This window comes from Podarcis vaucheri (genome assembly GCF_965113315.1).
Source record: "Podarcis vaucheri genome assembly, chromosome: 4".
In the NCBI taxonomy this organism is placed as follows: Eukaryota; Metazoa; Chordata; class Lepidosauria; order Squamata; family Lacertidae; genus Podarcis; species Podarcis vaucheri.
Genome location: NC_138762.1, coordinates 28552111 through 28573325, shown reverse-complemented (window position 1 = coordinate 28573325; position 21215 = coordinate 28552111). Strand labels below are relative to the sequence as shown.

The window sequence follows — 21215 nt, the reverse complement described above, 5'->3', positions numbered from 1 at the left end:
CCATGGGCAGAAGAGGCTTCTTGCTATAGACAGGCGCCTTGTGGAAGGCTTTTAAAATGGTGACGGATAAGGATGAAGTGCACAAACTCATCCCCACTACCTCTCCCTAATGCAACAACACCCCCATTTCCATAATAGTTGAAGACTGCTAACATCATCTGAAAGATAATAGTGCTGCCCTGCCTCCACAAAAGGAGGCCACCACTGAAAAGGCCCTCCTCCCTGGTTGGCATCCACCTAGTGTCTGAAGATAAGGGTGTCTCCAAGCTGTTCTTAAATCTCAGGCATGTTCAAATGGAGGAAGCTGCGAATCTGTATCATAGCCTGTAACCATGATGGATTGTGGGGAATGAACTTGAATTTCCTAGGTGTATTTCCCAGCTTCAGTAAACAACGACCTGAAACAAGTTACAGAAACATCAACATCTCCCTTTCACAGAACTTTCTCATGTTTCACCTGCCCAAAAGCAAGGACAGTAAAAAAAATAATCCAGTGATTTAGTCTATGGAACAACACTGCACAATACTTGTAAACACACACACACACAAACACACATTAAATCATAGATCTGGTTCCGCTCTACGTTCCTACAGACTCAATACCTACCAAATGCTAGAATATAAATCTCTAATTTAAGTTACTAATCTGTGCACATAAGAGCTGACAGTACTCTTCAAATCTAAACTTGTACTTAGACACTGGGGAATTTGTTTATATAAAACTGTGCACTATTCCCCCCCCCCCCCACTTTCCCTCTCAATTGCAAGTTGAGAACATGTAAAAAGTCACGTGCAAAGAGTCACACTGTGCAAATTAAAAATCTCCAAGGCTGTTCACACTAGGCAGCCTGGGTTAATTTTCTCATTCTTGCATATCAAGAAAATGGGGTCATGTTTGGATTGTGATTTGCACACAAGCCTAACCACCGCAAAATTCTCTTCTAATGATACTGACACCACAGGTACGCCTTAAGGCTAACTACATGGAAGGCAACTTGCATTTTTTCCATCACTGTATCCAGGGGAGCGGCGTAAATGGTTGTTAGCAACTGAAGGCGGTGCTACTTTGGGTGTCTCATGTGTCAGTTCCCAACACTTTCTGATAACTGCCACCCAGGAGGAAAATTACATGCAATTTCCCTCCCATTGTATTCACTTTTGAGTTTGTCAGTGGGCACGGACATGTCATTTTCCTACCACTTTGAGATTAAAACCTACATTAAATGGAAAAACCAAAAATCAAAAGACTGCGTGCCTCACGCGCGATGCACAGTGCTCGCAAGAGGCGAGATGTTTATGGCAACATGCAGTCTGGGGTGAGTCCCCAGAGACTGTCAGACAGCAAGCCTGAAGGAGTAATTGTTTAAGCGGCCATCTCTCAATTTCCCATTCACAGCTAACTGACTTGTGGCAGTTTGCTTCTTCCATTTTCGTGCTGGTCGCCTTCAGGCCACCTGGGGAGCGTACAGAGCTGACCTAAATTTCATCTTGCTCAGGCCAAAGTTGCAAAATGATCGTGGGAAAGATCCCAGCTTAACCCACAGTTTGGGAAAGAGCTTGATCTTTTTTCTTTTTCCTGTATTTTTGGTGTGGTTTCTTTGGCAAAATTGTAATGGGATAAAGATCAGTGCTGCTTTAAAGCCTCCCCCCCCCCGCTAAATTATCCCTCGTTTCCTAATCTAATCTGATTTTTTAATGTTATTTTTTCGACAGCACTGTATGAATGTTCTTCAAATCATCACTTTTCTGTTCACCTTCCATGCTGTATACTGCCAGTATATAAGGCACAACTAATCCATTTTGAACAGTATGAGACTGAATGACTAGAAACTGCAAGGTTACGGGGCTTTGCTCTCAACGTGTATGAACTCACAATATGGGATTATTATTATTATTATTATTATTATTATTATTATTATTATTACTACAGAAAGTCATCTGACTTGTACATGAAGGGAAACTGAAAAGTGGAGTTTAGGGATAGGGGATAAATTAGATTCAGTTCACATTTCAAGGTGAACCTACCCAATAGATGTAATAATAACATGAATAAACAAACCAATATGTAAAACAAAGGACAGCCATCCTTCAAAATCCACACCTTTCTGAATTCTGCAGTTCTCTCAGCCAAGAAATGGGTGCATGAAAGCACATATTCTAGGGCAAAGCATGCATTAAAATGCATATATTCATGAAAATAATGTGGGATAACCCAGCCTCATTTAACCAACATGCTTAAGTCGAATTAACACAAGAAGGGGTTAATACCATAGAGTAAACTGTCCTGCCAGGCTTAGCTATGCCCACGTCCCCTCAGCTTGGGAGAAAACAGGTAATCAAGCCTTTGTTCACACCCAGTCTCCCTGAGAAGTTCCTATACCAATAATTTCACCACTTTAGAAATAACCTAAGTTTTGCTGCCCATGAAACCTTGTAAGTAAACCATTTCATGAAAAAGAGATCTGCCTATCTTTAGAAAGGATGAGTGAGCTCTGCTCACCTCTGAGGGGAGTGTGTAAGGGGGGGGGGAGAGAAGGAGGTGTGACCATATTTACTTTGGCCATGCTGGCATGTGGCCTCTGGATGGTGAACCAAGAACAAATACTGCCCTCAGGCCCTTAGCTATCCCTGATCTACGGTATCTACTGCAAAAATTAGGGGGGAAATCAGCCTCTGAGATTTATTAATTGCACAGTTAAGCACACTGGATCTGCAGCAATATTACCTACTTTTTTGAAATTGGAATTGCTTTCACATTTTTCCCAATTATGAAAACCATGCTTGCATGAAAAAGCAATATTATTAACAGTTTGTTTTCTTCCATGACAATGCATTTAAACATTTACTGCAGGCTAAAAATCCACAGAGCCAAACCATTGGATATGCAATATTGGCTGTGTCTAACTCAACACCTGGGGGAAGGCATAAAAGCAGCACTATAATTTTATTTATGTATCAAGTGTTCTTCCTCAGGCAATATCTGTTTTTCCATCTGCATTTCTGTGCCAGAGGGAAGGAGGTCCACAGATGAAAGAGGGGTCCCATTGGTTCACATGAATTTAGGTGCCTCTCAAAAATCTGGTCTAGGACATTGTATTTTAAGTGGGATTTACAGTCCAGCACCATCCAGAAGACCACATGTTCCTCAGCCCTGACCTATATCTACTTCCATGAATATATCTAATACTTTTTAAAAATAAAAATATTATTCTTGTACTAAAAGCTAAAAAATCCTCAAGCGCTTCAGCTTTTCTGCATTGGCAAAGTGGACCCCCCTCTTGCCCACTGATCATTTTGGTTGCCTTTCTCTATTACTTAGAAATGCTTTGACCTCGCTGTCATATATACAATATGGATCATTGAGGGGGGAGTAATTTATCGTACCAATGTAAACGCTGATTAATCATCCACCATAGATATATGCAGGTGGGCAATCCATCTGAAGATAACAAATTACCCTGGAATCAGTATGGGTGGTCTCTGTGCGAGAAGGAAGATTGTATCCTTACCTTTCATCAGTATAGAAGGTTTCCTTAACATGAAGTCCTTATTGAACAAGAGCAGGAGGTGATTGGGGAAGTGGGAAGGAGCTGAATCTAGCCTATGCTGTTGAACTGCTGATTAGCTTAAACAAAAATTACCTTCACACAGCCCCAGATCTTCAACTGCATACAGCCAGGTGGATAAATTCAGAGGCAACTGACTTTGTTCACCTATCTCTCCACTCTAGATTGCAAAAGCTTTTCAATAATAATAATAATAATAATAATTAACAACAACAACAACAACAACAATAATAATAATTTTATTTATATCCTGCCCTCCCCAGCCAAGGCCGGGCTCAGAGTGGCTAACAGCAATAAAAGTAACACAGCATTCTAAAATCAATATTCTAAAATCAATTCAAAATCAAATGGCAACCACTGGGCCAGAGTTCTACAAAGGTCACCAAAGGAGGGGGTCAGACTGTGCCTTGGCCAAAGGCCTGGTAGAACAGCTCTTTCTTGCAGGCCCTGCGGAAAGATGTCAAGTCCCGCAGGGCCCTAGTCTCTTGTGACAGAGCGTTCCACCAGATCAGGGCCACAGCCAAAAAAGCCCTGGCTCTGGTTGAGGCCAGCCTAACCTCTCTGTGGCCTGGGACCTCCAAAATGTTTTTATTTGAAGACCGTAAGGTCCTCTGTGGGACATACCAGGAGAGGTGGTCCTGTAGGTACGAGGGTCCTAGGCCGTATAGGGCTTTAAAGGTTAAAACCAGCACCTTAAAACTGATCCTGTACTCCACCGGGAGCCAGTGCAGTTGGTATAGCACTGGGTGAATGTGATCCCGCGATGAGGACCCCATAAGGAGTCTCACTGCAGCATTTTGGACCCGCTGGAGTTTCTGGGTCAGTCTCAAGGGCAGCCCCACGTAGAGTGAGTTACAATAATCAAGTCTGGAGGTGACCGTCGCGTGGATCACAGTGGCTAGGTCAGGACGAGAGAAGTAAGGAGCCAATTGTTTAGCTAGGCAGAGATGAAAAAAGCCGCCTTTGTTATAGCTGCAATCTGTGCCTCCATGGAAAGGGAGGTGTTGAAGATTACACCCAAACTCTTAACGGCCGGTGCTGGCACTAATTGCGCTCCCGCAAGAGATGGGAGTTGCCCCCCCAATCCCATATCGTCCCGACCTAGCCAAAGGACCTCTGTCTTCGAAGGATTTAACTTCAACCGGCTCCCACGTAACCATCCAGCCACAGCTTCCAAACATCTGATCAGTGTGTCGGGGGCCGAGTCAGGATGGCCATCCATCAACAGATAGAGTTGGGTGTCATCAGCATACTGATGGCAGCCCAAACCAAAACCCTGGACAAGCTAGGTGAGGGGGCACATAAAGATGTTGAAAAGCATCGGGGAGAGTATCGCACCCTGTGGCACTCCACACACCAAGAAGTGGCACGATGACAGTTCCCCCCCAAGCGCCACCCTCTGTCCCCGACCAGAGAGAAACGAGCGCAGCCATTGAAGGACTGTGCCCTGGATCCCCACACCGGCGAGGCGGTGGTCCAGGAGTTCATGATCAACCATGTCAAAGGCTGCTGACAGGTCTAAAAGAATCAGCAGCCCCGAGCCGCCTCGATCAAGCTGCCTGTGGAGATCATCTGTTAGGGCGGCCAGAGCCGTTTCGGCCCCATGACCAGAGCGGAAGCCGGACTGGGATGGATCCAGAGCCAATGTTTCCTCCAGAAACCCACCAATTAACCTGTTTACAAGAATATATTAAATTGTCCGCCATATATTCCTAACAAGAAGCAAGGCATGGTCTACACACCATTGAGATTTTTTGGATTCTTTATATACCTGAGTTCTTTAGTGCATAAAGTCACATTTGGCCAGCATCACACAGAAGGGATAAGGAATAAAAATTCTACTGGAATTAGCATTTGCCATTTTGTTACTTGACTATCAATTTTATATATTCCATTTATAAATCCACCCTTTTATCATTTAATGACTCTAGGGTGGATTTTAACATAAAACTGAACTTGAAACAGGTTGCAATATATTGGCATTAAAAAGTGACAGATATTGCTTTTCCGTATAATTCTTTTTTGTTAATATAGTAAAAACTTTGTAATCTTTCTTCTTCCCCTCTCTTCTTATTCACACTTTTCTTTCTTTTTGAATGTAATAGAATAAAAAAAAATCTAAAAGTAATGTTAAAAAACTAGATCACAATAACCATCACATTAAAGAAAATGTAAAACATCAAACAGAAATTACTACTGAAATCACAGCTGGTACTTACATTGACATACAAAGCCCTAAATGACTTGGGTTGCAAATATCAGAAGGAATGCCCCCTCCCATGCAGACTTGCCCAGGTGTTAAGATCTGGAGGTGAGGCCTTGCTGATAAGCTCTGCTGTCTTATGAAGTTTGTGGGGCAGCAGAGCATAAGAGGGCCTTTTTTGTGATGGCCCCAGATTGTGGAATGCACTTCTCTTCAAAGAGCATTTTGACATCAGGACAAGATGCATCTTTTTGCATAGGCCTTGAGGTTGGGGACAAGATCAGAATCCCCCTTTCATTTACAGTGTTGACGCTGTTGCAGGTTGCTGTTGATTTGGTTTTGGCCTAGTAATGTGTATGTATTACATGCCTTACTTATTTTGTACTGTATGTAACCCACTCTGGGACTGCATGATAAAGGGCAGGCTATAAATGCCAATAAATATTAAATAAAGCAAGCAGACAGGCAATAAATCAGACAGTAACTGGTTTCATTGCATCAAACTCATCCAAATGCCTGGGCATCTTTAGCTATCCCCCAAATTTAAGTAATTAGCACCTCAGAGGTGAAGGCGTTAAAATTACTAGTGAACAGAATATTCAGATTCAGATTTTCTGTAAGGCACAAAGAGCAGAAGTCAATGTGAATGAGAACATCTCCATAACACAATTATTCAAGAGCAGCAATTAAACAATATATGTTTTATTCAGAACACATTTATTGTCATGCATTCCATTGCCTTACCCCTATGTTGTTGTTTTCATTGGCCTTATTCAATGAAAGCCAAGTGATTTGAAAAAAGAATTCAGTTCACCAATATGCTAATATCACATATGGTGTTATTTGATGCACTTATATAAGATACACAGTCATACGCAAGACACATCGCTATCAGAATACAAAAAAGCCAAGGCCATGCTGTAGTTCTGACAGGAAAGTATTTTTAGGTGTGCAAAAGATGTGGGTTTTGTTCCACAATTCCCTGACATACATTCCCTGTTCAGAAAAATCAGTCTAGCAGGGAGGTGAGGCAATAGCTCAGTCTCTAGAGACACCTGAACTGCCAAGGTCTATTTTTGGCCCTGCCACAAATTTGGCATGTGAGAGGAAAATCTCCTGCATGTATTAGAATCCTAAGTGTGCAGAAGGATTCCTGAAATATGAACAGACGGCCTGATTTAAACAGGATGTCAGGCGCTTCCAAGTTGCCACGGTTTTCTTTTCCAAGCAAAGGCTGCGCTCCCAGGCTCCTGTTACTGTGATGCTTCCCCTATTTCCCTAAGCCACGGCATGTTCCAAGAGCACAGTATTTGCTTTCCTTTGGAAGGAGGTCGCTGGAAGCTCATTGGCTTTTTTTGCAATGTTTGAGTTTATCTGCAAGTTTACAGGAGCATGGGTGGAGGTTCGCAATATAAAACACCGCAACAGGTTGCCAAAGTCCACATCAGATCATCCAGCACCCTTAAGGTGGTTACAGAGCCCAAACTCTTCAGGCATGTTAAAGCTAACAAATGTATTGCAGCATAAGCTTTTGTGAGGTAGGGCCTATTTCTCTACTCTAGCCCATGAATGCTTACGCCACAATGGCATTGGCAACTTCAAAATTGGTTTACTGAAATGCCTTCTACGTGGGGGTACCCTGTGCTTCATCCAGAAGCAGCAGTTACTCATTTTGAAGTAAAAGCAGCTTGGGTCAGATCCAGAAAATCTTCCCTTGCTCACTGTTTGCTTCTGCAAAAAAGACCTTCCGGGGCTAATGGGGGCATTTTCAGAGCATGCATGATTGAAAGCGCATTCTCAATTACAGCTCTGCAGCTGATTTTTCTTCAGCTAACAAATGGCCGGTTTAAGCATTAAAAAACCCACAAAAAGTGAGAATAATGTAATATTTAGTTTTGCCCTAAATCAACAAATATCTAGCAGCATGCAAAGGATAGACCATTGCTAGGCATCATCTTCTTTAGAGCAAAAGCTTCCTGAGAAAACTGGGAAAGGCAATTGATTTATTAGCCACTTTTCTACTTAAAAAGACCCAAAGTGGCACAAAACAAAAAGCACAATAATCAATAAAATTTACCTAATACAGTACAACAATAAAAGCTCAGTAAAAGCCTAAAGGCAGCTTGGCTGCAAATTGCAATATAACCAAAGCCTAAAAATCACAACCTAAACAAATGTAGCAGTAAAAAAAATAACCCTAAACACGAAAGCTTTCTATCCTGCTCACAGCAGTTTATGCACATTAAAGGATGCCAGTATCACTCTGCTGGCTCAGAGCCTTCCATTCTACTCGCCAAACGGGTGGGCAGGTGGAAGTGTCACTAGCAGAAAGCTGGGGAGCGGTGGAGTTAGGATCACTCACTTAAGCCTGTAATCCTATCTTCCTCTTATTCTTCTCGGTGTATCATCAAAAAAATCAAATAATATTTTTTTTAAAGTCTGTAATCCTATATTCCCTGGGATGACTCATCTTTATTTCCTTCTTTTTGGACTTAGCACCAAATTAATCCATGCTCAGACCTCGGGGGTTGAGAGAAGTGTAAAAGTGAGTGTGACCCAATTTTTGTGACCCCACATTTCAGTGGTCTTGAGGGGTCATGAAAACCTTTAGATGTCACAGAATTATGATACCGACTGTGTTTTCCCAGTGGATCAACTGAATTCAATGGGACTTTATTCTAAGCAAACATGTGTTGGATTGTACTGTAAATGATGGGACAGCCTCTCAAGCAGCCCTTTACCAATGCCAACCGTCTTAAGACACAAACTTTCCCACTTGCAAGACATTTTTGGCATATTCTGAATGTACAGTGGTACCTCTAGTTGCGTTCCGCTCTCGTTACGGACTTTCAGCTTACGAACGCGGCCAACCTGGAAGTGTTTACTTCCGGGTTCGCCACGCACGCATGCGCAAAAGCAATCCCCTGCTTCACGCATATGCAGAAGTGCTCGATCACACCATGCACATGTGCGGAAGAGGCACTCTAGTTGCAGACTTTTAGGGATGCGAATGGCACCCTGAAACGGATTAAGTCCGCAACTAGAGCTACCACTGTATTGTTGTGTAAGAGTGGGTAAGTACTTCTGGTTCCTTTGCTGTTGCTTGAGGCACAGGTGGCCTCAGTGGCAGGGATCTGGACAGGGATAGCCGAACTCCTGGTATTCTCTAGGTCAGATTACTGCAATGTGTCATCCATGGGGCTGCCTTTAAAGACGATTCAGAAACTTCAGCTGGTGCAGAATTCAGCAGCCAGCTTGCTCACCAGGGCAAGCCAGTTTGAGCATATAATGCCAATCCTAACCCAGTTACACTGGCTGCCAATCAGTTTCCAGGCCCACTTCAAAGTGCTGGTTTTGACTTATAAAGCCTTAAATGGCTCAGGACTGCAATACCTCAAGGTTCACCTCTCCTCCTATGAACTGACCCGGATCCTGCGATCATCATCTGAGGCCTTTCTTCATGTGCCTTCTCCACAAGAGGTCTGGAGGATGGCAACACGAGAATGGGCCTTTTCTGTGGTGGCTCCCCATTGGAGAAATGCTCTCTCCTGGGAGGCTCACCTGATGCCTTCATAACAACAACAACAACAACAACAACAACAACAACAACAATAATAATTTATTTGTACCCCGCCCATCTGGCTGGGCTTCCCCACCCACTCTGGGCGGCTTCCAAAAAAAAAAAATTAAAATCCTCTAATACATCAAACATTAAAAGCTTCCCGAAACAGGGCTGCCTTCAGATGTCTTCTAAAAATCTGGTAGTTGTTGTTCTCTTTGACATCTAGTGGGAGGGCGTTCCACAGGGAGGGCTTTAGGCACCAAGCGAAAACCTTTCTCTTCAACCAGGCCTTTGGTTGATTAACATTCTATGTCCACCTAAATGTGTTTTTGAGAGGGGGGGGGCTATTGGTTTCTTTTTGTTTTTATTATGCATTTTGTGTTCTCATTTTGAATTTCTATGTTGTGAACTGCCTTGTGATCTCCGGATGAAGGGCAGCACACAAATTTAATAATAACAAAAGAATGGTTAACAATTTATTTCCAATAAAATATTTTTCACCATTGGGGATGCAAGTGTTATTCCCTCTTTGCAATTCTACTCTGGGCTTGAGATATCTCATTTATTCGGGCTCTGTGCTGTGGATGTACGTTTTCTGCCCTGTCTCTTTAAACCTTTCCCATGCATCCTACAGTGTGCGACAGAGCACCATGATCAAGGCATCTACATATATAACATTATCTTTGTAGTTGCAGCCACTAAGCTCAATATCCCACACTGCTGCTGCTCCGGTTTACCGAACCTACTATGCAAGCTTAAGGAAGTCGTTAGGATCGGCTGTAGCCTGGTTTTGTTTTATTTATTGTAATTATTTCAAAATTAGCATAAACACTGAAAGATTTAGGACTCTACAGCATCCAAAAGCCTCTGGCACTTCATGGAAGCTGGCACCTTCAATTTGAACCACTTTGAGAGTGATAACAGTTGCTTTGAAATTGACACGGTTCACGCTGAAGCTGGTCTTCAAAGAGAGGAACTGGCATTAGGAAAAAAATTAAAACCCTCCAATCCCAGCTTGTGCTTCTGGCGCACGGCACATGCATATACATCCCATAAGGAGCATGGTCTGCATCGTGCGGTTATTTCGTACTTAATAAAATTAACATTAGCAACAGAAAATAGGATTTGAGGTGACATTTCAGCCAAGGATTTTTTCCCCTTCCCCACAGCTGAAAAGGAGACCATAGCTAAGGGGGAGGGGAGGAACAGCAAAATTCTGATCCTTTTTAAAATCCCTAGCATGGTTTCATTAGCTTCTTGAACCAAGATTGGCTTGCCCCGTTGAAGAGAGATACGGAACAAGAGCAAACGAGAAAGAATAGATTGCTTACTTCACATAATCTTCCCCCGAAGTGCGTGTATTTCATAACTGCTGTGTGCTGATGCAGGACACCTACTTGCACTTATTTACTTACATCAGCTTGTAAGAGGGATAATTCATCAAACAGGTAAAAAAAGAAAACGCAGAACTGTGCAAGATGCCTTTTTTTTTTGAAGCAGTAAAACCTATCCAAGCAATTTGTCATCCGAAATTATTCATCCATCATTATTTTCATAACATTCAAAGGTAGGCAAAGAAGATTCCATACCAGCAGAAATGTGCATTGAGAAAAAAAGCAACCATTAGAAACATCCTAGTAGGGAATTAAATTTTCTCTTTCATCCTCTACTCTCCTGCTCCCCCCCCCCCCCCGCAATGAACCTTGCTCATATCTAGAGTGGGAATAATGTTCCCTGACTTACGACTGGCTGTCCTGCTTTGATCACTCTGGACGCTGTCATTCGACTGGTTGCTTGAGATCGACGAGACACTGGAGCTCCTGACAAAGCCAAAGGCTGCTAGTTTAGCGGCCGGCAAGCGGGAATAACCAGGAGGGCGAAGTCCAGACTGACATGGCTTGGGAAGGTTTGATTTCGTAGCATTTGGATTCGGGACTTTTTTGAGATCAACTGGGGGTAGAAATTAAAAATGTTATATGAAAACGTCAGGAAGCAAAAATTGCATTACAGGGCTGTGTTTACTGGAAACGAACAGTCTTAGGATCTAAAGTAGGCCATTCTTTTGGCCTTTTTCAAGTTGGCATCTTTTAAACATACCACCACCAGTGGAGTTAAAAGCACTAGACTAGAGCTGAGCAGGCGTTTTTCAGTAGAGTTGGAATGGACCACATGGGTCCTCTAGTTCAACGCCCTGCAATGCAAGAATCTTTCACCCAATGTGGGGCTCGAACCTATGACCCTGAGATTAAGGGTTTCATGCTCTGCCAACTGAGCTATTCCAGCTGAAACATATAAGGTACTACAATAACTTTGGTTGGTTTTTGTAGGTTTTAAACATAAAAATGAAATAAATGATATTAACGGTTAAAGATATCCCACATACCCCCGGTGGGTGGTTTGTAGGGGCCTCAGCTGTGCAGGGAAGAAGGTTAGAAAGTCACCCTGGTCTTCCTCTCCCCTGCTTTACCCTGAATGGATTCAGAAATACGGGCTGCAAATAACTTCAGACAATGCCCCTCCTGGCCTCTCATGAGACTACTGCTTCTCCATTGCCTTAGGTGGCTAAGTTGCGATATTCCTTCTCCTTGGTGCCAGAGCTTCCTTTGCCATCACTCCAGTGGCTAGGACAACCCTTTTGTTTTCAGGAGCCAACGTCCTTGTTGTGCTGTGGGGCTGGCCGTGGTCAGGCCACTCAAGTCGCCTTCCTTGCTCTGATGGGATGGAGAATCCAGTACACGACCGTATTTATGATAATCAGCACTAACTGGGACTACTGATAGAAAATCCAAGCGTAACACAGATAGGATTATATTCAATGGGGGGCACTGACATTACAGCTAGGCTGTCAGAGCAAATGTGAAAGAAACTTAATGGCAGGGTGCCATCCTCCTGCAGGGAAATACATTTTTCAGCAGCAAATTAAGTGTAATGGTAAAATTTAATACTGTCTTCTAAAGAAGAGTTATAGCATATCCACCTTCTGTCTGATGTCTTTATTATTTAGAATTTCCTAATTACTTGCTCAACAGGGGTATAATCTCCATTTTGAAGGATTTCCAGAAAATCATAGGTTCTAATAGGAAGGCTTTCAGCACAGGAAAGCTTGCTTTAGATACAGGATAGCCGTATTTAAACATCACAACCTTTTTCATGCAGCATACTAAAAAGGACTTTCCCCATGGTGCCAAATAACAATCCCTGTAGAAGGTGAAACATTTCAGAGTTTCCCAAGTCATGGAGCATCCGTACTCAAGCACCACCACACCCAAGGATAAGGAGCTGTCCTTATAACACCATAAAGTGTTTTCAAATGTTACACCAGGAACAGCATCAAGGTGGAGCAATTGTTGAAAGTGTAATACTTTAACTTGCCTTCAGGCAGGGCCTAAACTGAATAGCTTATGGACAGTTGACTACACAGCTGAGATAATAGAATCCGTCTTTTGAATCCTGCCACTTCATTACAGTGTGTCAGGACCTATTGGCCAATGCCCCATGTGGTGAAATGTACAACCACAGGCTTTCAGTGCTCTGGTCTGGCTCCACCCACCAGGATGGCCATTGGCTCCACATGGGCAGGATGGAATATAGGTAGGTTCCCAGTCTCAGTGGTGCTTTGCTTGGGCTCTGGAGTGTCTTGCGTTCCTAGTCTTGTTCTTCACTTCTGACTCCTACCCTTGGCTTCTGATTGTTGTTTGCTCTTGACTCCTGGCTCTGACTTGCTCCACTGCCTCCCATGGACAAGTGCTTCTATGCAAACATGGTGGTTTTATCCAAAATTTGTTAGTATTCACTGAACAGCAGTGGGGCGACTGACTACAGCTACCAGCAACTTTTCTTCAATGATCAGAGATCCAGACAATGTTATTTTAATCTCTGGTATTAATTTCAGTTGATCTGTCAAAATAAGCAAGAAGAAATACTCCATTCTGTAGCTGCTTGAAGGCAGTTTCAGAATTAAACATTGTCTGTGCTCTACAAGAATCAGTCTCTTTGATGCTTTCGCTGTCCCGTTAGAGGACTTTAAGGTGTTTCCAAGTAGAGATTGGCTGACAAAAGACAGATGTAACTGGAGTTATAAGGACATCTGAAAACTGCCGTAGAGGATGCGTTCACCATGGCACAGCAAATACAGCAAATCATGCAGGGAGATGATGAAGGGTTGAAGTAGACATGATGATGGCTGCTCCATGGGAAAGAACTGAGTTTCAGCAGTAACAGCTAGAGATGGATAAATCAAGTTTGTAGCTGAGTGGCTCCCAGGTCTGGGACTTGGGGAGTCCACTGTACCGTACATGAGTGCATTTTAAAAAGGTGCACATTAGTGCATATTTAAACTATTATATGTCCAACTTGTATACCGTTTGGCCTAATACACATATTTGCGAGCAATTTATTTTAATAAAATGCATTTTTATATTTTCACTAATATACACATTTTATACCCACTTTCCTCTAAAATACACATTTTTATCCGGGGTGGGGGGTGGGGTGGGGTTGGTGAATGTATTGTGAAACTCAGATAATTGTGAATTCTGCACAAAACCACATTTCCCAACAACTGGTATTCAGAGGTATACTGCCTCTGAAACTGCAGGTAGAACAGCAGTCTCCAATGGCATCTATTTAAATTATTTAGTTCCATCAATTCAGGGAGATGGGATGAGCATGGGGGTTGGGTGTACCCATATCTATATATTTATTGGGAAAAAATTCTCTTCCTAGACCAGGGCAAGTGGAGTGGAGCATGTTACAGTGGTACCTCGGGTTAAGTACTTAATTCGTTCCAGAGGTCCATTCTTAACCTGAAACCTGAAACACCACTTTAGCTAATGGGGCCTCCTGCTGCCGCTGCGCCACTGGAGAACAATTTCTGTTCTCATCCTGAAGCAAAGTTCTGAACCCGAGGTACTATTTCTGGGTTAGCAGAGCCTGTAACCTGAAGCGTATGTAACCTGAAGCATATGTAACCTGAGGTACCACTGTACTTGGGTATGTACATTTGTATTAGAAAGAGAGAATTACCTCCCTACCTCTGAAATTTGTCTTGGTTCATTCATTTAAAGGTAAAGATACTTCAACTGAGCATTTCTACTTGCAGGGGCCACCCAGGGCATCTATCTAAATGCTGACCACTGACAAAGATGCCATTATCCATTTTCTCTCCCCCCTACCGTAACACATAAAAAACCAGTCATCCAACAAAGGCTACAGCAGCTTGAAACCAATAAACCTTTTTAATGTCTTGCTTTGGTGGTTCTCTAAAAACAGAGGCACTGGGATATCAGCATCAGCTGCTTTCAGGGCAAACACTGTTAGTTTTCCTTGAGAGCCGCCGTATGCCATGCTGTGGAAGAATTAAGAGCTTTCTGCATCAAGTGAAGATAAAACTTTCTGGCGGCACATTGGGTCTGCCCCAGGTATTGCAGCAAGAAGAAGTCTTTTTAAAATTGTGTTAGTGGCTCAGCATACACTGCAAATGTCTAGATATTGGGGCTTAGAGTTGAAAGTCAAGATCAGGCAAGATCAGGTGGACGTAATTGGTAACTTTGCCTGCTAGTCTTGTTGGTAAAGCACTCTGCTTAAGGTAAATTCTTCAGTCTTGGGAAAAGGCCTGGGACTATAATTAACTACTTGCCGGCAATCAAGTAGTCACAAACAGAATACTCTGGGCATAGGCTGGGTAGCTCAGTCAGTAGAGCATGAGACTCTTAATCCCAGGGTTGTGGGCTTGAGCTCCAAATGGGGTGAAAGATTCCTGCACTGCAGGGGGCTGGACTGAATGACCCTCATGGCCCCTTTCAACTCTACAATTCTATGATTCTTAGTCTGGTTCTGTTGTTAAGTATGGAACTCCAGAACAAATTAAGTACTTAACCTGAGGTACCACTGTATACTACATTTTTTAAGATTTGCCTTGAGACAGTCTTTAAACCTCTTACTCAAAAAAATCACCATTTTATAGATCAAATCGGGGGAAATAAATACAGTAAATGGGCAAAAGTACAAAGATTCACAAAATGTTTAGGGGTAGATTCAGGTAGGTAGCCACATTGGTCTGATGCAGTTGAAATAAATAAACAAATAAATAAATAATTGTTTAGGGGTATGCGTACCCCTGCGTGTCCCCCCCCCTGAAAAATGTACTGGCCTTAGCAATCACTCCACAAACAGTATTGTGTAACTTAAAATCAATCAAACACAGAGCTCCCAAAGATGGTGAGATCAACCTTCAGTATAGACCAAAAAATATGTATAATGCTTTTATAATTATTTACAATACAGTGCAGTCTTCCAATACTGGACATATTGATGGAATTTTATCTTGTTATCAGAATGGAGTCAGACACATTATTTTAGAAATGTACAGTGCCTCCAAATGGAGGGTGAAATTTGCTGCTGCTTTATTTAATTTTGTTTTGTTTTGAAGGTTGTGGAAATCTCGGCAACAAAGAGGCTTCCATCCTCAAAAAAATCCTTTAAAATCTTTAAATGTAATTAGGTAGCCAGAGATTTAAGTCCTGCATGCCCTTTTCCAGGGAATTATGGAATTGCAAACTATTCAGGCTTATGATAACATCAGGCTCGCTATGAAGTCCCTGAATGGTTGGGATTACAGTGGTGCCCCGCAAGACGAATGCCTCACAAGACGGAAAACCCGCTAGACGAAAGGATTTTCCGTTTTGGATGTGCTTCGCAAAACGAATTTCCTATGGGCTTGCTTCGCAAGACGAAAATGTCTTGCGAGTTCCTGCGGGGTTTTTTTCCTCCCCCCCCTTTTCCCAAGCCGCTAAGCCGCTTATCAGCTGATCCGCTAAGCCGCTTAACAGCTGATCTGCTAAGCCGCTAAACCGCTTATCAGCTGATCCGCTAAGACCGCTAATAGCGCTAATCCGCTAATGGGCTTGCTTCACAAGACGAAAAAAACCGCAAGACGAAGAGACTCGCGGAACGGATTCTTTTCGTCTTGTGAGGCACCACTGTACATAGTAAAGAAGCCCTATTTGCTGAAGAAGCAGGACAGTGCAGCTATTATTATTCCAAATACATGCAAAAAAGAAAAGACCTTTTCAGAAGTAGGGATTCTGGGTTAACATTCTGGGGACCCTAAAAGTACTTATCTTTGCCCTCAGTTCCAAAACTGGTATACATTTGGCATAGTTTTCATGCTTACTTAAAAAAAGAAACACGAAGTTGAATTTTGCATTAAGAATAAAAATGATGGCATGAGTCAAAGTAATTCCACAATTAACTTAGTTTTGAGTGGAGACTCAGGTACCCATGGCCACTGGATAACTTCACAACCTGCTTACAAATATTGTTCATTTTGGCACATATTTTATAAAAATTAATTAGTAAGATCACTGTGTATTCCCGACAAATTTTGCCCTTTAATGAGGGCACTTCTATGCAGTAACCATTTGACTGTATGGATACACTTCCCACACTGGAAGTGGATCCATTAATTAATGTGCAAGATAGAAGTTTTATACGCAAATTGAGCAAATAACCTTAATCACTGTTATTAGACTTAATCACTATGATTAGACCATGCTAGGAACAGGCCCAGCTCTGTTCATTTTGGTATCTCCCCACCCCACACCCCACTTTTTTTAAAGAAAATAAATTGACCACTGTAATTAAAAAACAGACAGTGAAGATGGATACCTGAATTATCTGGATGAAAAAGCGGAGGAGAACTGGCTATTGGCCCTTGTGGGTGGATGCAGCTTGCTGAAGACCTCTGGCTTGTAATCAAAATCCTGCTTTTTGCAGACGGTAATCTGGAAACTGCTCCCAGTCCCAACTGAGGCTTAAGTATCATTGCAGAGCGATAAAAGCTTGGAGGCACCTCATAGTGAGTATATGGTGGAGGACAAAATTCTCCTTTCACAGGCCTTTCCCCAACCTGCGCAAATATAAATACAAATAAAGTTAGGGCAAGAAAGGTATCTCGAGAAACAAAATATATGGCGTTTGCATAACTGCTTATAAGAACTGAGATCACTGCTTTCCAGCATGATCATTGGTTTGGTATGTAGAGGTGGAAAATGCAGTAATCTCTGAATAAAAGTGATAGACTACCTTTCACAACAGAACATCAAATGGTGGCGTTCCATTATGATTGCTTTAAAATTATTTGGTAAGGCTGAATACACAGAAAGGTTACCTACAGTGCAATCCTATTGTCTTTTGTTTTTGTACTTAAAAAATAATCGCTATTTCAGCTTGTCTGCAAAACACCTTGAGACACATGTAAAAGGTGATTAATATATGCAGTACTGTCGTAACTTGGAAGTCGAACACCTTGCGAGACAAACGCTTTGGCTCCTTAACACTGCAAACCCGGAAAGTGAGTGTTCCGGTTTGCAAACGTTCTTTGGAACCCGAATATCCGATGCAACTTCCACGGCTTCCGATTGGCTGCAGGATGTTCCTGTAGCCAATCAGAAGCCGCGCCTTGGTTTCCGGAACGGATTCCGTTTGACTTCCGAGGTACTCTCTAAGTGCCCCGATTTTCCAGGGGCAGTCGCAGAAACCCGAAAGCTGTCCCAGTTTCTGATTTGATCCCAGAATGTCCCTATTCTGCCTGCCAGCACTGCCAAGTGAAGACAAGGGACAGCGCTGTGGCAGTGAGGGTGTAACCCATTGCCTCTCCATGGCTGCCACTGCTGGCCTCCTCCTGTGGGGAGCTTGTGGTAGGTGCTGGAGAGTAGGCAAGGAGGAGGAATGGCCCTGCCACCAAGGCTCAGCCCTGTGTGGTGTACCAGCTCTGAGGGGCAGGGAGATAGCAAGACCGCCCTGGGTGGGAAGAAAGGGGGAGCGGAAGGGCCCAAGAAGTCTTGATTTTTTAAAAATAGAAATGCTTTGTGCATCCGCGTCTAATCCTGTCCCTTTCTAAAATGTATTTATTGCTGTGCGTTTTTCTTTTTGCAAATTTACCAAAGAGTAAAATAAAATCAGGATTAAGAGGCTTTCTTGGGATGGTGTGTGTGTGTGTGTGTGTGTGTGTGTGTGTGTGTGTGTGTGTGTGTGCTTTGTCCCATTGCCTTTCTTCTAATAGGAAATGCTCTGCAGGAGGGGGGACAAAGATGGGGGGTCAGTTGGTGCGGGAGTGAGAAATGTCCCTGTTTTCATCTGAGGGATGCTGGAGGGCATGTTAATAACAACAACCAAGTCTCATTAAGTTCAACTGGATATAGAATTTCTGGCGAAATCTGCACTCCTGTAACACTTAGGACTGAGAGTAAGTCCCACTGAGTGGGGCTTCCTTGTGAACAAACAGGCAAAGCAGTGCTATTTTTCTCACCATTAACACCTCCTTTGTTCTCTTAGAATGGCAATGGTGCCCACCTGAGAGGTGCTGAAACTGAATTCTGGTGAGTTCCAGCTGGAAAAAAAGTCCTGATGCAAAGGGAATGGCTACAATCCTACACACATTTGCGTGGGACGAAGTGCCACAGGCTTACAGTGGTACCTCAGGTTACATATGCTTCAGGTTACAGACACTTCAGGTTACAGACTCCGCTAACCCAGAAATAGTATCTCGGGTTAAGAACTTTGCTTCAGGATGAGAACAGAAATTGTGGTCCCACAGTGCAGCGGCAGCAAGAGGCCCCATTAGCTAAAGTGGTACCTCAGGTTAAGAACAGTTTCAGGTTAAGAACAGACCTCCAGAACGAATTAAGTTCTTAACCCGAGGTACCACTGTATTTCTGAGCAGTTCCGTATGTACAAGATTCCACTACTCAGCAGGGCATTTTAATCACCTTTGTTCTTTATTAGACAGTAAGCTAGTGAAGTCTGCTTTTATACGTGCTCATTGTCTTTTGTTTTACAGAGAGGAATTGGAAAACATTTAGCAGGGAAAGTAACTGGACACTAATGTATTGGACACTCAGATGCTCTGATTAATGAGAAATGAATTAAAAGGTGGTATCTAGTAACAAATTAAATATAAATGTATCAATGTAGACAAAAGAATTAATCTTCCTAAATTTATGTATGTTATCGTGAATGGATTTGTGGTGGTGATGGTGGTTGTGTGAGTGATTAATGGATCCCTCCCTGTGCCTGCCCCTGCCCCAACCAAGCAATAAAAAAGGAAATTTCCACAACAAGATACTGGCCCTGCAATGCTTTATATGCAGGCCATGATTCACATATGTAATCCTATCACAAATTCATTGGAAATGAGCATTTTCCATTGCTGTGCTTATACTTGGAACTATCTTCCCTGTGCTGTGCAGGAAGTGTCATCTGTTATGTGTTTTAGATATATTCTGAAGACATATCTTGTTTGCTGAAGCTTTGCCAGATCTTAATACTGGCAAATTTTTGCAGAGTTTTATTCTGGTTTTAGTGTTACAAGTTTTATATGGGCGATGTATTGTGATTTGCTGTTTACCATTTAGAAATTGTGCTGCAGTCTAAATTTTATTTCTAAATAAATCATTGCTTTCAATTATGCCTACCTCCAAGTAATGGGCACAAGTCGTGCTTTTTTCTGGGGCTACTCAAGGGTACACAGTACTGGAATCTCTCCCCCCTCCCCCCCCCCCCCGTGTTAAAAGTGTGGCACTTACTGTATCAACTTCATGGTGAGCACCGGGACCCTTTTTTCTTAAAAAGAAGGGGGGAGCACTGGGCACAATCTGGCCAAAGTGTGATCTATTTATACTTCATTGGTTTCAGTGGGATAATCAAACATGCAGCCTAACACTGCATTTTTTTGTATATCTGCTCATAAGCAAGCTCCATTGAGTTCAATGGGACTTGCATCCAGGTAAGTATGTACAGTGGATGCTCGAGTTGCAAATGTGATCCGTGCGGGATGCACGTTCACAACCTGCGTCTGCGTACGTGCGGGTTGCGATTCAGCACTTCTGCACATGCGCAAAGCGCGATTTAGCACTTCGGCGCATGCACGACCACCAAAACGCGGAAGTAACCTGTTCCGGTACTTCCGGGTTTCAGCGGTCCGCAACCCGAAAAAACGCAACCTGAAGCAGCTGTAACCCGAGGTATGAGAGTATAGAATTGCAGTCAAAATCCCTCCCACTGACATCAACTGATCTTTTTAAAGTGATTAATATTAAGTATCTAATGTATTTATCAACAGGATTTTAGTAGTGGCATCAAATATTAAACTGATCCCCTTGTGTGTAAATACTGCTCCCCCCATAATCTAGGGGTAGGGAATCTTGGGCCCCCCCTTTCCCCAGGTCGCACCAGCACTGTTTTATACACTCAAGTGTTTTTGTCTGACTGAAATGTGTCACTGAACTCGCTGATCTTTCTGGAAGCAACTGCAAGCATTTTTGTTTTGACAAGCTTTTGCAGCTAGATGAAAAGGCCTCTGCCGCAGGTGCTTATTTTGTTTCTTTTTAAAACCTATACTCAGTTGTTCCTGTAGAGTTTGGTGGTTTTTTAAAACTTATTTTAGCTGTTTTTAAGACTAAGTCTGCAAATTGCCCGTGAAAGGCAATTCACAAATTAATAAATAATAGTAACATTCACATTCATCACTATACTCACTTTTGCCTCCGGCCCCACCCACCAGTGGCATGTGGCCCCCAGAAGATTGCCCCAAAGGGAAAGTGGTCCTCAGGATGAAAAACGTCCCCCACCCCTGCAGAAAATAACTGCCTGCTCAGCAGTTGCTCTATTTCCCCCAAAGGGAAATTGCTCACTAAGGACACTTCTGGGTGACCTGCTCTTAAGCATCAATCCTGATTTCTTAGCAAGGCAATTAGGCAATATTGGCTATTTAAGGAGCATTCACTTAGATTTGTTTGCAGAGATGCTCGACAAGGTTGCTTTAAAGTACTTTTTGCTGCATTTCTCCCATCATTTGTCTTATTGCAGGAGGTCCACATTTGGG

At 42.8% G+C, this 21215-nt stretch overlaps 1 protein-coding gene across 3 annotated transcripts in view; it reads right to left on the bottom strand.

Annotated features, from left to right (window-relative positions):
- MTUS2 (microtubule associated scaffold protein 2) overlaps nucleotides 1-21215 on the bottom strand; it is a 297375-nt gene that overhangs the window by 166894 nt on the left and 109266 nt on the right. For all 3 annotated transcript variants that reach the window (XM_082220222.1, XM_082220223.1, XM_082220221.1), the window contains 2 exons: nucleotides 17000-17240; nucleotides 11075-11281 (listed from right to left, as the gene is read on the bottom strand). In XM_082220222.1, coding sequence (XP_082076348.1) covers nucleotides 11075-11281; nucleotides 17000-17240 — 448 coding nt within the window. The remainder of the gene's footprint in view (nucleotides 1-11074; nucleotides 11282-16999; nucleotides 17241-21215) is intronic.